Source organism: Camelus bactrianus, chromosome 11 (assembly GCF_048773025.1).
Source record: "Camelus bactrianus isolate YW-2024 breed Bactrian camel chromosome 11, ASM4877302v1, whole genome shotgun sequence".
Lineage (NCBI taxonomy): Eukaryota > Metazoa > Chordata > Mammalia > Artiodactyla > Camelidae > Camelus > Camelus bactrianus.
In genome coordinates, this window is record NC_133549.1 from 58,598,128 (window position 1) to 58,610,952 (window position 12,825).

Below are 12,825 nucleotides of genomic sequence, written 5' to 3' on the forward strand. Positions count from 1 at the left end.
ATATCTCACTTAAGCTAAGAGCTGCACAAATACAATACGTTTCCCACACTTCAGCCCTCTGCAACTTCTTTTATACAGACGCCATTTCAAGTCTATCTCTGGATAGAGTAAAAGCAGAAGTGTTCATATTACCTCATCATCTTGATCTGACTCTGTCTCCTTTTGGTTCCAAGATGCATTGCAGAGACAAGGAATATTATAATGGACAGCAGGGAAAAGAATATCAGGATATGAAAAGGAACTGAGTAGGGAGCACAAAATGCAAGCTGCTTTAGAAAGCAAAGCAAATCAAAAGAAGCCGACAAAAAATATCAAGAGCTGTACATCCATGGCAAGTTAACATGTGAAGTTATCTGAAAGCATAACAATCTATGAGCTACCAGCAGAAGCAGAAGCAATAAACAGGACTCCATCATACAAACCATAAGAATTTGACACCACAGTCACAAGACTAAGTCAATCTACACAAAGAGACTAATAAAACTGGAGTTTTAAGAGCTTTAATCATGTTACAAAGCATTCCTTAGTTGCATACCAAGGGCCCACTTCTTCAAGACCAGGGAAAGAAAGTTAAAATAAACCAGTATTAAAGATACCTTTTTATGTGCTGGCAGAGTGATGTTTAAGTTGCAAACAGCTGTTTGAGGCAGTCCTTTTGTTGTCTTTGGTTCTTTCAGAAAAGACAGGCGACCACAGGGCTCCTGGCTGGTGTCTCTAATCTAGAAGAATTTAGATAGTTGACATTATAGAAAGAGACTTTTCTGAGGATGCCTGTCTGTACAAGAGTTAAGCACATTTGTTTTATGGAGTCCCTCAAGAGGCAGGAGAAAGTAAAGGAAAAATATGATAATTACATGTCAGCCACATTTAAACTTGGCAAGATTTTCTTAAATGCCCAATCCCTAGTCTAAACACAGGAGTGTTGTGTCTGCTTGTCTTATCCTGACAATTCAGTGTACAGTCTGTGTTATATGCATTTCCTCCTGCCTAATAATTTCTTTTTCTCAAAGCCACAGTTTTAGCAACAATAACAACAGAAAGTACTAGCAGTAAACAATTGTCCTGTGTCCTTCAGTTCTCTTAAGGAGGAAGATGGTTTCTCCAGCATGTCCTTGGGCTCCACCAGAAATGACGATGAAACTTGAACCTTCAATCTGGATTTCACCCATTATTTGATTACTGCCCATTAACCAGATATCATGCATTTTATTATTCTACATTGTTTGGTCTTACAAACATTTGATTAAATATAAATGATTATTTAGCTGTTTGAAAGGTAAAGACTCTTTTTACTAACAATAAAGGTTTCCTGGCTCAGAAGTGCACTCAGATAGAACTAGGGCAAATTTGGTAGGATATTTCAAACTGAATAAAGCATTAGATCTTTTTTATTCTTTAAGAGCATTTACAAAAAAATCCAGAGTCTGTTGAAGGTGATTTACCTTGATGGAAAATGGCAGTCTATTTTCTTTGAAAGCATAGAAGTTAAAAACAAGTTGCTGTCCTCCTTTGATAAGTGGGGCCAAGTTTCCATAACAATCAACATAAATAGGTTTTCCTTCCAGAACCTTTTATAGTAAAACAAATACATAATTTCCTGTTAATTTAAACTGAAATAATTTTGAGATTTTAAGTCATGTAGCATTAAAAGACTGACATGTTTCTATGTCACATTTGTCTCCGTATTAGGAAATTATGTCTATGGTGCTGTTTGCCACAAAAATAATTTTATTGGTTTACAATTCAGTAGCTGTGATTGGAAACTGTATCACGGTCATGTATAAGAAAATTACAAATTTATTTCTATCCTAGCAACTTCAAACATGTTTAAGAAAATATCTGACATCAACCACTTATTCATAAAGACTATGAAAGTTTTTTGGACTTTTAATGCTTATTTGATCACTGGGTTTGAGAAAGGATAGACTGTGACCATGAAAATAAGATAACTCAAGCAGCCACAGGGAAAAGGCGACCATGACTTAGAGTCACTGGTACTAGACTTTAACCAACTAAGATAACCTCAAAGACACTTAAAATAATTTGAGAGTGAATCTATATCAAAATTTTAAAACAAAAACTAAAATCAATAATGTACTTGATATTTATAGTGGTGCTTTTATGGCCTCAAAATAAAACCCCATATCTGGGGAACGTAATTGAATGAACTTGTTGTGACCAAGGTACCTCAATATCTTTGCTTCTTGCAACTTCCTCAAAATTCTCCTGCTGCTCTAAAGTCTTGTCCACTTTATCATCTGTCATGCAGAAACACCGCAGGGAGGATTCTACAGGATCATTCATTTTGGCAAAAACAACAAACTTGGCCATATATGGAACACATATTAATTCTCTGTACAGTTGTGTGGCTAACCCCACAGTTTCTAAAACTTGATGGCAGTCTGCAAGCCAAAATCTGAGAAAGACAAAAACAAAGCAGAAGTGTGAACATGAGGTGACTTCAAATCTTTAAAAATCACCATCCAAAAAATTAGAGTATATAAAGGAGCTAAGCCAGAACACTAACTTGTTCATTTAAACAAACAGCAAAGATGTTTACTCTGTTTATCAAACACAGAAACCCTACCTTTATTACTGTTGTAATTTTGCTAAGAAAATGCTAAGGATTTTTTCCCCTCTATTGTCTTTTTCATCAACCTCTTGTTCCTCTCTTATACCCACGATAAGCCTTCCCTTCTACTCCTGCTTAAGAGTTTAATTTATTACTTTACCATTGGAAGGAACAAGCATTTTGTAGGGGGCGGAATGGGAGAGGAAGGAAAATCCTATCAGGTTTTATGAATTCCTAAGAACTTCTACTGGAAGAAGCAACTTTACCACCTTGTAGCTTCCCGTGAGAACTGGATACAGCGACATCCAAGTGATTTTACAATTTCTGAGTTAGGCCCAACTTCACCATCAACATTTTAGGGAATAATTGTACTGGCATTCAGCACAACAGTTTTACTTGCCACAAGGTAATAAACACAAATTCCTAGCGCTTTTTGGGATCCTTTATTTCCATACCTGGCTGAAACATTGGTTGTAAAAGACACACAATCCTTTATAAATGTCAAGGGAGTGGTTCCTGTGATGTCTTCCCACTGAGCAGGCGATGTGCCCCCTGAGAGAACAACAGCACATAGGTTGACTTTATTATGGGAGATGCTCCTTGTAAAATTGTTATCATTCTGTTCTTCCTGCGTAGCCAGTAACTCGCAAAACTTCAGCACTTTCAATCACACGTCTTAAGAGGTAGTTTTCCTCTCCACTCTCCTTTGATACTTTTACCAGCTTATAGGGATCTCCTTGTAAGACAGTATTAGATTTAAAAAAAAAAAATGACTTTTCTGTTTGCCTGGATACTAATGAATGGCTTCAATTTGAGGCTCACAAGTTTAGGCCATATATTATAAGCCACAATTTATAAGTGCACTTTGTAGGTACAAATGATTTATTGTTTCAGATAGACAATATAATTCTTTTTTTTTTAAAGGCCAGAACTATCAAGAAAGTTAAGAAGCAGCTCATTTTATACTGCCTGGACCATTTAATTCTCCAGGCTAACAGGGGAAACAGCCATTAAGATTACTCTTCAGAAAAGAACAAAAAACATGCAAAAAACACCCTATCTTTACCTTGGACTTTCAGGTAAAAGTCACATTAAGTTAATCAAATGATGAACTGAGCGCCAGACTCCAGGTACTTACCACAAAATGTGCTCATCTAAGCCCCGTGTATCCAGTCTATTGGATGACACCCAGGAGCCGAGGGGGTGAGAAAAATCAGGTAGTCACTCTGCTCCTCCCTATTCCTGGCACTCTGTGGGAGCTCTGTTTTCCCCAAAGTCCATCCAATTTCCTATAACCTATGTCACGAAGACATTACCTAGATGCTCCAGTGGATTCAGTAATACCTCAATAGCCTTAAAGAAAAGCGCTGTTATTAACACTAAACTTAATAGCAGGCAAAGTGCTATCACTGAGTTTTAAGTGAGTCATGATATCAGCATCGTAAAGAAATCATTACAGGGGTAATAGAGATGAGGTGATGGGCAAGTATACGGTTTTACTCCTTTTTCCTACTCTTAGAACGCTGTCTTTGTACAGAATCACCGCGAGTGGTAGCATCGGTGGCAAGAACAGCAACAATGTCAGCAAACCTGTGATGCTACAGAGGAGGCGCAGGTTGGGCGTGGCGTCCCCCTTGTACCCGTTGGCCACGCCTTCTCCTGAGGGCGGGGGCACTGGAATGGTCATTGTGATAGGCTTATGGAATTTCCTTCTTCTTGGTTCCACAGTGACAATTGGGCTAAATGTTGCTTTGTTTCCAAGGATCTTTTTCACAATTTCATCTGGAACAGGCTGGGCCTAGAGACAGGGAAAAGGATCTCAAATGGAAGTGGGTATTTTTGTCTTACCACAAAGTTGACTTTTTAGTTGAGGGAAAAACAGCAACAACAACAACAGATGTCTTCCTTCTTCATCCTTTCTCACTATTTCAGGAAGGCATAAAACCAAACCAAAAACAACCTAACACTGTAGCAGGAACCAGCCAGCCCGAATATGTCCCCAGTAGAACACTGACAGCATGGGCTTGCGTGACAGAGGGAGTCAAATCTCACAGCAGAGAAGCCTCTCGTCTAACCCAAAGGACAACAAATACTGAGTCCGGTGTATTTTAACTCGGTGCAGGACATTCAGTAAAACATAGAGGCAACCTGCACCCATGTAAAAATTTACGTTTTCAGAGTTAAGTAACAAAAAGGCGTACAAGATTTCAAAGGATATCGTTTCTAGCCTACCAAGCCTAACTTCTTTCTTCTGGTTTCTTTGCTGTTTGGTAAAAGATTCAATATGGGGGACAGTTGGTGGGAACTTCATCCACTGAAACGTTAGGTGGTCTCTTTAGCTCCAAAAGTTTACCGAAGGCAACTCTAAAAAACCCAACTCCTAGGGCAAGAGAGCCCAGTTTTACAAAAAAGACCATGAACTTTTAGTTAAACTATTAATTACTATATTAACAACACAGGTTATATTCCTTATTCAGTGAGAAAAAAAGTACCAGCTAAGTTCTAACAGAAATAAGTATACACCAGAAAGACCACTCCTGCCAAGACTTTCGGCCAGCTTTCCAAACCAGAACAACTTCCAACCGGTTTGGCTAAAACCCAGCATTCATGATTTACTTAAATTGAACTAAAATTTGAAAGCTTGCAAGTTTCACTATTACTGATTTTATGATGTGGCACATTATAAACCAAATCAAATATGGTTCGTTTCTTTAATGGAATGTGTGCTCTTAGGTGCTTTGTTGCTCCACAGACTGAGACCAATAACCTATGGTTAAAAAAATGAACTGTCATCAGAAACCAAGTGATACTTCTATACAGAAAACCCCTAAAATACGTACCTTATTTAATAAGCCACCAAGCTCACTTAATACCTTTCATTTAAAATAGGTTCATGATTCCCAACATGGCTTAACGCTTTGATGAGCAATACCATTAGGATGAGTCATGACAGCTGTTTTCAGAGCAGAACGTGCTCACGTGCTCCTGACGTGTACCAAAGAGGGTAACTTTTTGTGAATGTTACCTGAAGGCCTACTCGAATTCTTTTGGTTAAAGCACCCTCGGGGAAAGAAGCCTGGACGAGGGGCACCGTGGTACTGCTCAGAATTCCACCTTCAGGACCAATCTGGTTGCTTTCCTGCTTAATTCGTGAAACCACCGCAAAATACTGGGGGAAGTCCTTAGTGATGATCCTGCAGATGCGCTTTTTCCCTAGCTCTTCTGGGCTGTCGAGTTCTGAAAGGGAAAGTGAAAGAGAAAGCCATGAGAATAAGCCCAGCCCCACAATACTCGGAGACAGACTGATACATAATTTTGACAGTTAAAATTATTTACATTCAGTAGTCTAGAGTTTTTATGCTAGCGAGAAAACAACAGTGACTTTAAAGTAAGTCAAGCTTTGCAGAAACATTATAAAGCTGTTCACGTACGGTATTTGTAGAAAAATATTTCTACTGAAGAGGAATAAACATCTTTGAAAACTGGCATTTTACCACCTATGGACAAATTTCTCTTCAAGAAGGGATACCTTAATTCTGTGATTATTTACAATAATTTGCCCTCAAAGCGGCCTAAAGTAAGAATGAGTCAGAAAAAAAGTAGTGCCTCACAAGAAAGTGTGTAGGGGCTTCAGTATGTGTAAAAGGCTGTAGAACTTGATCTGAAAAACCTCTTTAAAACATTTTAAAATTACACAACTGATTTGTATCATCATCATCAATTGCTGCCTGCCCGTCAGTGGTCCTCGTACATCAGTCTCGGCCTGTCTGCAGGTGGACACATCTTCCCTCCTGTGGTAACTCTGTTACCAACTCTGGTAGAGGGTTTACACTCTGCCCGGTTCTCCAGTCTAATAGCTTTGACTCACTTTGCGTTGTACTTTACATCAAAAGGTCAAAGTCCAGTTAATTCTACTTTGGAACTGGCTTGCTCTCCTGCCACCCCCTTGTGCAGGCCCTGTTCCAACTTGTTCACATGACTGAGACCACCTCTGAACCACCTCGCTGCCTCTCACCTCTCCTTCCTCCAGTCCATCTCCTATAACGCAGCCAGACAGCTTTCTTTCAAAAGCCCACCTTTATGCAGAATTCTTGTAGGTTTAATTGAAATAAATGATTTTTAAAATATATGAATTAACATTTGAGACTAGCCAAGAGTATTTGGGAGAAGTAGATTTGTGAGGGAGAATTTATCTTGTAAGATTTTAAAACTTACCTAGAAGTATCACAATAAAACAGTTATTTAGAGAGACATATAAGAATATAAGAAATATATAAGAACAGACAAATAGGGCAGAGGGATGAAAACAGAATCAGATTCAACTTTATCTGTGTGTACACATATACACACATGTATAAGTTCATATTTTTATATATGTATTATGTATTTAATATATTTAAATCAAAGTCATACATTTAAATTTCAGTTCAGTGGGGGAAAGATGGTTTATTTAAAAGACAATGTTGATGTAATTGGAAATTATTTGGGAGAGCAAAGCTAAATCATTACACCTTATCATATATTAATAAAAATTCAGCTGGCCAAGAGACTTAAGTACTTAAAAAATTAAAATATTACAGAAAAAAAATCAAGAGCATAGCCTTTAGCCTTGGGTAGGAGAAACCTCCCTACTCAAAACTGGATACCCAGAGGCCTGTAAGGGAGCTTTTTGACTACATAAAAACGTAAAGCTTTCTATAACAACAGCAGTAAACTTGAATGACAAAAGGTAGACTTGGAAAGATAACAGCCACACATGACAAATTAAGAATTAATACACACAACTCTTGGCAGCTACACGTTGATAAGATGACAGACAAGCCAGTGGAAGATGGCAAAATGTTATAAACAGGCAATTCACAGAGAATGGACAATAAACATACATTAAAACATTCAAAATCAATAATTTACATGGAAATTCCAATTCGAACAAGATACAATCTCCCTCCACACCCACCCCTTGGTAAGATTCAAGACTAATACAACATCTTGTCAAAGGAAATTTTGGGGAAAACAGGTGCTTTCGGTCATTGCAGGTGGGCATGAATGGCGATCATCTTTTGATGATGTAACTGGGCATCATCTATTCAAAATGAAAACGCATCTATCCTTGGACTAAGCAGTCCCCTTTTCTGGAGTCTTACAAGCACACACAAAGCTCCACTGCTTGTAATGACTACAGCTGGAGGTAAGGGCGTCAGTAGGGATGTGGGTAGCTAAGTCACGGTTCATCCACACACTCAACACTCCTGCAGCAAGTAAACAGGATGAGTCAGAGTTGTTCATTTGCCAAGTATTTTTACTGAGGCCCTACTATGTGCAGGCGCTGGTCTAGTCACTGGGGACATAGCAGAAAGCAAACTAAAGTCTCTGCTTATATGGGAGATTACATTTGGGGGGTGGCAGGGAAGGAACACACCACTAAGCACATAGGAAGAAAAAAATAGAGGGGAGGAAACAGAATGTGACCAGGGAAGGAGAAGGGGAGGGTCAGGAAACACGTCTCTGAGGAGGTGAAAGGAGAGGTGAGCTCTGAGGGCAGGGGGAGCCAGGCAGGGAGCGACTGACATGTATATAGAGTGAGGAAGGAACCAAGATGCAGAGCTGTGTGCAGAGTGTGATCCTTCTTAGAGGAAAAGTATAACCTGTATGTTTGTATATTTTTATAAGAGAAATTTATGGAAGAAACATTCTAGGCTATTAGCACTGGTTGTTCCAGAGGGGTGGGTGGTGAGGTGAGGAGGTGCAAAGAGGGTGGGGAATAAGATAGTATGACCTTTGGGTTTACACGGCTGGGTGGTTTTACTTGCTACAAAATAAAGGGAGAGTCCCCAAGCCTCAGGGAGGGGTGCTGGCTTTGTTTTAGTTGTTCACTGCTCACACAGCCTCTCTTCATGCCTCTGCTCCATCCAACACAGGCCCCACCCTCCCCCCACTATGAACACGTCTGCCTCATTTATTAGACACAGGGCGGAGGGCATGATGGATTCTAAACAGGAATGTGTAGAAGGTAAGTGGACGGTTAGGTCGTTGATTAGTGACATCTTCTCATTCTGCAGATTAACCACCCAAGTCTGAGATGGGAGCACCAAATGAATTGTCAGCTGGGAGAGAAACAGAGTTCAGATCAAAAATGGAGCTGGAATCTTGGTCCTTTTTGTTTTCTGACCATCTCCTTCCCCTCTGCTCTGTCCAAACCCAAATACTGAGTCCCTAGTGAAAGGAAAAGAAAACGAAGGTAAAGAATAAAAAAGAAGGCTAGTGCAGAAGAACAGGAAGGAATCAAGGGTTTGCTTAGAAAAATACTCTAGAGAAGTTTTCACCTATTCAGCAATTGACAGAAAATAAGTTTTCCATACAGAGCAGGTATATTTCCCTTCCCATAATTTGGCTTATTTTAAAAAGACTGAATTCCCAGAGTTCATAATATGCTACAGCTGAGAAAGTTCTGATAATTTGTTTAAACTCCTGTGCAACTCATCACCATCAGCTAAGTAGATATTTTTTTATTTCAGCCTCAAACTTGTGATTATGTTCTCCTTTAGAAATGGCTTAGGACTCCACTCAGTGCAAGCAGTTTACACAGACTCTGCCATGAAATTACATCCTTCAATCGAGACAGATTTCCTAACTCAGCCTGTAACAAGCGTGTATCCTGTGCATCTGAAGTTTACTCCAGATCAGTCTGGACCTACCAGGGGGAGGGAGGCACCTTTCAGGGGACTCGTGGCCATGTGCACTTCTCAGCTGCTTGGAAGTGTGAGTGTTGCGGGTGTGTGCATGTACATCTGTGAGGAGTAAAGGCGGAGACAGATGTCTCACCCCCGGGAACCAACGGCAGTGGATTGGGAAGAGCTGCCTGCTTGTGTAGTGGAGGCAGCCCGGCCACACCTCCGGCATATTACCTCAGATAAAACATTAAGGTGGCCTCAATACATCTGCACACTTCAGATGCCACATATGAGCGGTCAATGGAGATGCTCAGATTTCCAACTCCACGCTCAACTTCTGATATCTTTTAGGATCTGCCAGGGGTTCAGGGACCCTGTGCCATTCCCACTCTATTTGAAAGCTTTGGGCAATTCCTCTGTCACCACTAAAAACTGCATCATTATCCACCTTCAACGTGTATTTTAACAGATACTTTAAAGATAAGCCTCACCCTAAAGGAATGACTGAGGTGTGGATTTTAGGCACTGGAGTCTCCACGCACCATTCTGAAGTGGAATCACACACACACTGCCTTCCTGAATTACTCATATCCCCAGACCTCTGCATGACGAAACGGAGAAAAGGTACCCTCCCTTAACCAGATTATATTCTGTACACATGTGTATTTAAAATATTTTAAATTTTTTCCTCTGAGAATAAAAGTTAATAGAAATGTAAAAATACAAAGATTATTATTTAAGTATTGCTTTTTAAAAGAGAAACATAATCTCTTCAAGAGTCACAGGTGAAGGCTACGCCATTACACTGCAGGGTATCTGCATAAATAAGAAAGTAAGTGATGTGGACAGAAGGTAAATGTGAGGAGAGAAAACCAGTAGCCACTACAGAATTCCTATAACCTGAAAGTCTATCACAAGATTCTACTGGCCATCAGCATAAATTATGATATGTTCATACTATGGTATACTGTGCAGTATTAAAAAGAATGGGATAGAAGTGTATGTTGTTATGATGTCACTTACATGTGGAATCTAAAAGAAAATGATACAAATCTTATTTACCAACCCAAAATTCACTCACAAACAGAAAACAAACTATAGCTACCAAAGGGGACAAGGTAGGGAGAGGATAAATCAGGATTTTAGGATTAACAGATATACATCATTATATAAAAAATAAACAACAAGGACCTATAGCACAGGGAACTATATTCAATTTCTTATAACAATGTATAGTGGAAAATAATATGAAAAAAATATGTATATATATATATATATGGATAACTGAATTACTTTGCTATACACCTGAAACTAACATTGTAAATCAACTACACTTAAAAAAAATTCAAAAATACACTAATTCTGTTACAAAAAAGTATGTTTTAACGTGTAAATCTCTAAGGTACATTAAATTAGAAAGAAAATATATAACTGACAAATCACATCTTTATATGTCTATGTATAAATTCATATAATTTACATAAAAATTGGGGAAGAGAAGAAAATTGTAATGTATATTATAATGAGTGTACACTCATGTATTATTATGTGGGCAATAATACTCATGCTAGTATTAAATAATAAATATACATAAATATAAGTAATACAACAGACTATTAGAGTTTTAATGTGGATTCAACTCAAGCCCATTTTCCCTCTATTTCTTGCTTTCAAAAAAAGGAAACTCAAAAACAATAATTGAATGATCTTAGCTCAGTGTTTGAAAACAGGTAAAAAAGACCCAGCTTGGCCAGAGGAGTCTGCCAAGAGGGAGCGGAGAGGACTCCTGACACTCAGCTACTGTGAAGCCCTGACTGGTACCCGTTCAGCCGGCACCGTGAGCACCTTGGAAAGGCTCTTTATTCAGTTTAGAATCTGGTATATTTTTAATGGGTCTTAAAGTTAGATTTTCTGTTCACAAAATGTGAAGTGAACACGGTTAAACTACAATAAATGATGTTCACTGTTGAGCCCTGGCACACTGGAGGGCCTCCTCATATCCACTAAGAAATCAACTGAGAATTAATGAGACACACTTTCATACCAGATACTGCATCATTCTTTAAAAATTGCTCTGAAAATATATAGTGGAGACTGATGATTGATTTTTCTTTTAATAAGTTTTTTTATTTAAAAATTGTATGTGAAAAACTAGGTCTAGTCTTCCTACTTTTCAATCCATAGTAAAGTTTATTATGTCCAGGTATTTATAACTCAGAAATTACTATTTATTTAATGACTGCTTACTCAAACTGAATTAAAAACTCATGAGAATAAAAACTTTTCTGAAAGTCCTATGTTGCAAACTAAAAAGGCGTATCAGAAAAGTCAGATTTCCAGGCAAATAGCAATGAAGTGTGATCATGGGAAAATGAATGCCAGTGAGTCCAGGACTGAATTTATTCGGATTTTAAAATGGTCTATTACTTAGATCAGAGAAACCGGAATCTTTGCTTCGTCCTCACCCTTCACATACAGAGATAAACTCAACAAAGAAATCTGCAGCACAAACGTGGTGCTGCGTACAGAGCAGCTAGGCCCTAGTGCAGGGCGCCCCGAGCTGGCCCCATCAGAAGCAGCAGCAGTGCCACCCAGGCTTCTCGGCTTCTCGGCTTCTCGCATGGACATTCTGGTTGACAGGCCAGGGGTGGAACCTGAGATTTCCACACTCAGTCAATTCAGGTGACTTTATGATGATGCATTTGAGAAGCAAGATCATAGTAGACTCCCACCCTACACCTGTCCTTAAAAATTCAGAACCCACATTATTAAAAACAGGACAACAGGATCCCATGAAAAACAACTCAAAGATGTTTCAATATGAGAAGAGGAGCTTATGGGGCAACAATAACTATCTGTTAGTTCTAAGTGGTTTTATTTTGAAAAGGATATACTAAACTCCTTCCCAGCTGTAGAATTAAAGGAGACAAGAGCATAAAGAAGTTAAGAGCTTCTTACCTTTCAGGGTGACTATGAAAGGACCCTGGACTCTCTCTCTGTTTTTAATCTGTCACTAGCAAAGTTTTCACACACACACAAATTAAAGGCAAAAGAGGTGAATTCTGTAATAGGTTTGGCCAGGAGAAAGGTTAGAATTTACACTTACAAAATGTCTACTTTGTGGCAGGTCAATCACTATTTTGCCTGTGCAGCATTTTGGTAAAGTAAGTGTCTGAAGTTCAGAGACATTAAGTATTTTGTCCAAACTGACCTAGCTGATCTGCTTTAGAGCTGAGATTAGAACCTAGGACCAGGGTGGGAGAAGGGATGGAATCACACAGACATGGACTTCAACCACTAGACAACACAGTGTCTCAGCAGACTAGCTGGCCCGTGGGTGGTGGTTGATAAATAGATGAGTAATGGATAGATTTGCTGACTTCTTGCTGGCCCACTCCTGGAACAGAAAGCCCCTATTACAGTGACACTTACTGCTGCGTAAGAAGTGGAAGCTAATGTCCTGCTGCATTCTTGCTTCACTGATTAATGATACATTTCTTAAGCACTTTGTAACTCATTTAGTTGCTTTATTTCTAAAAGGTGGGACAGCATTCTCTGTAACTGAGATTTTGCAACAGAGCA

General features: G+C 39.0%; 1 protein-coding gene across 8 annotated transcripts in view; it reads right to left on the reverse strand.

The window, feature by feature from the left end:
* Window positions 1-12,825, reverse strand: part of ANK3 (ankyrin 3) — a 472,635-nt gene that overhangs the window by 49,310 nt on the left and 410,500 nt on the right. For 4 of the 8 annotated variants that reach the window (XM_074374057.1, XM_074374054.1, XM_074374052.1 and 1 more), the window contains 7 exons: window positions 5,598-5,809; window positions 4,163-4,370; window positions 3,028-3,124; window positions 2,188-2,416; window positions 1,443-1,568; window positions 597-719; window positions 133-159 (listed from right to left, as the gene is read on the reverse strand). In XM_074374057.1, the coding sequence (XP_074230158.1) occupies window positions 133-159; window positions 597-719; window positions 1,443-1,568; window positions 2,188-2,416; window positions 3,028-3,124; window positions 4,163-4,370; window positions 5,598-5,809 (1,022 nt within the window). The remainder of the gene's footprint in view (window positions 1-132; window positions 160-596; window positions 720-1,442; window positions 1,569-2,187; window positions 2,417-3,027; window positions 3,125-4,162; window positions 4,371-5,597; window positions 5,810-12,825) is intronic. The other 4 variants (XM_074374055.1, XM_074374056.1, XM_045518784.2 and 1 more) reach the window with 1 other exon arrangement.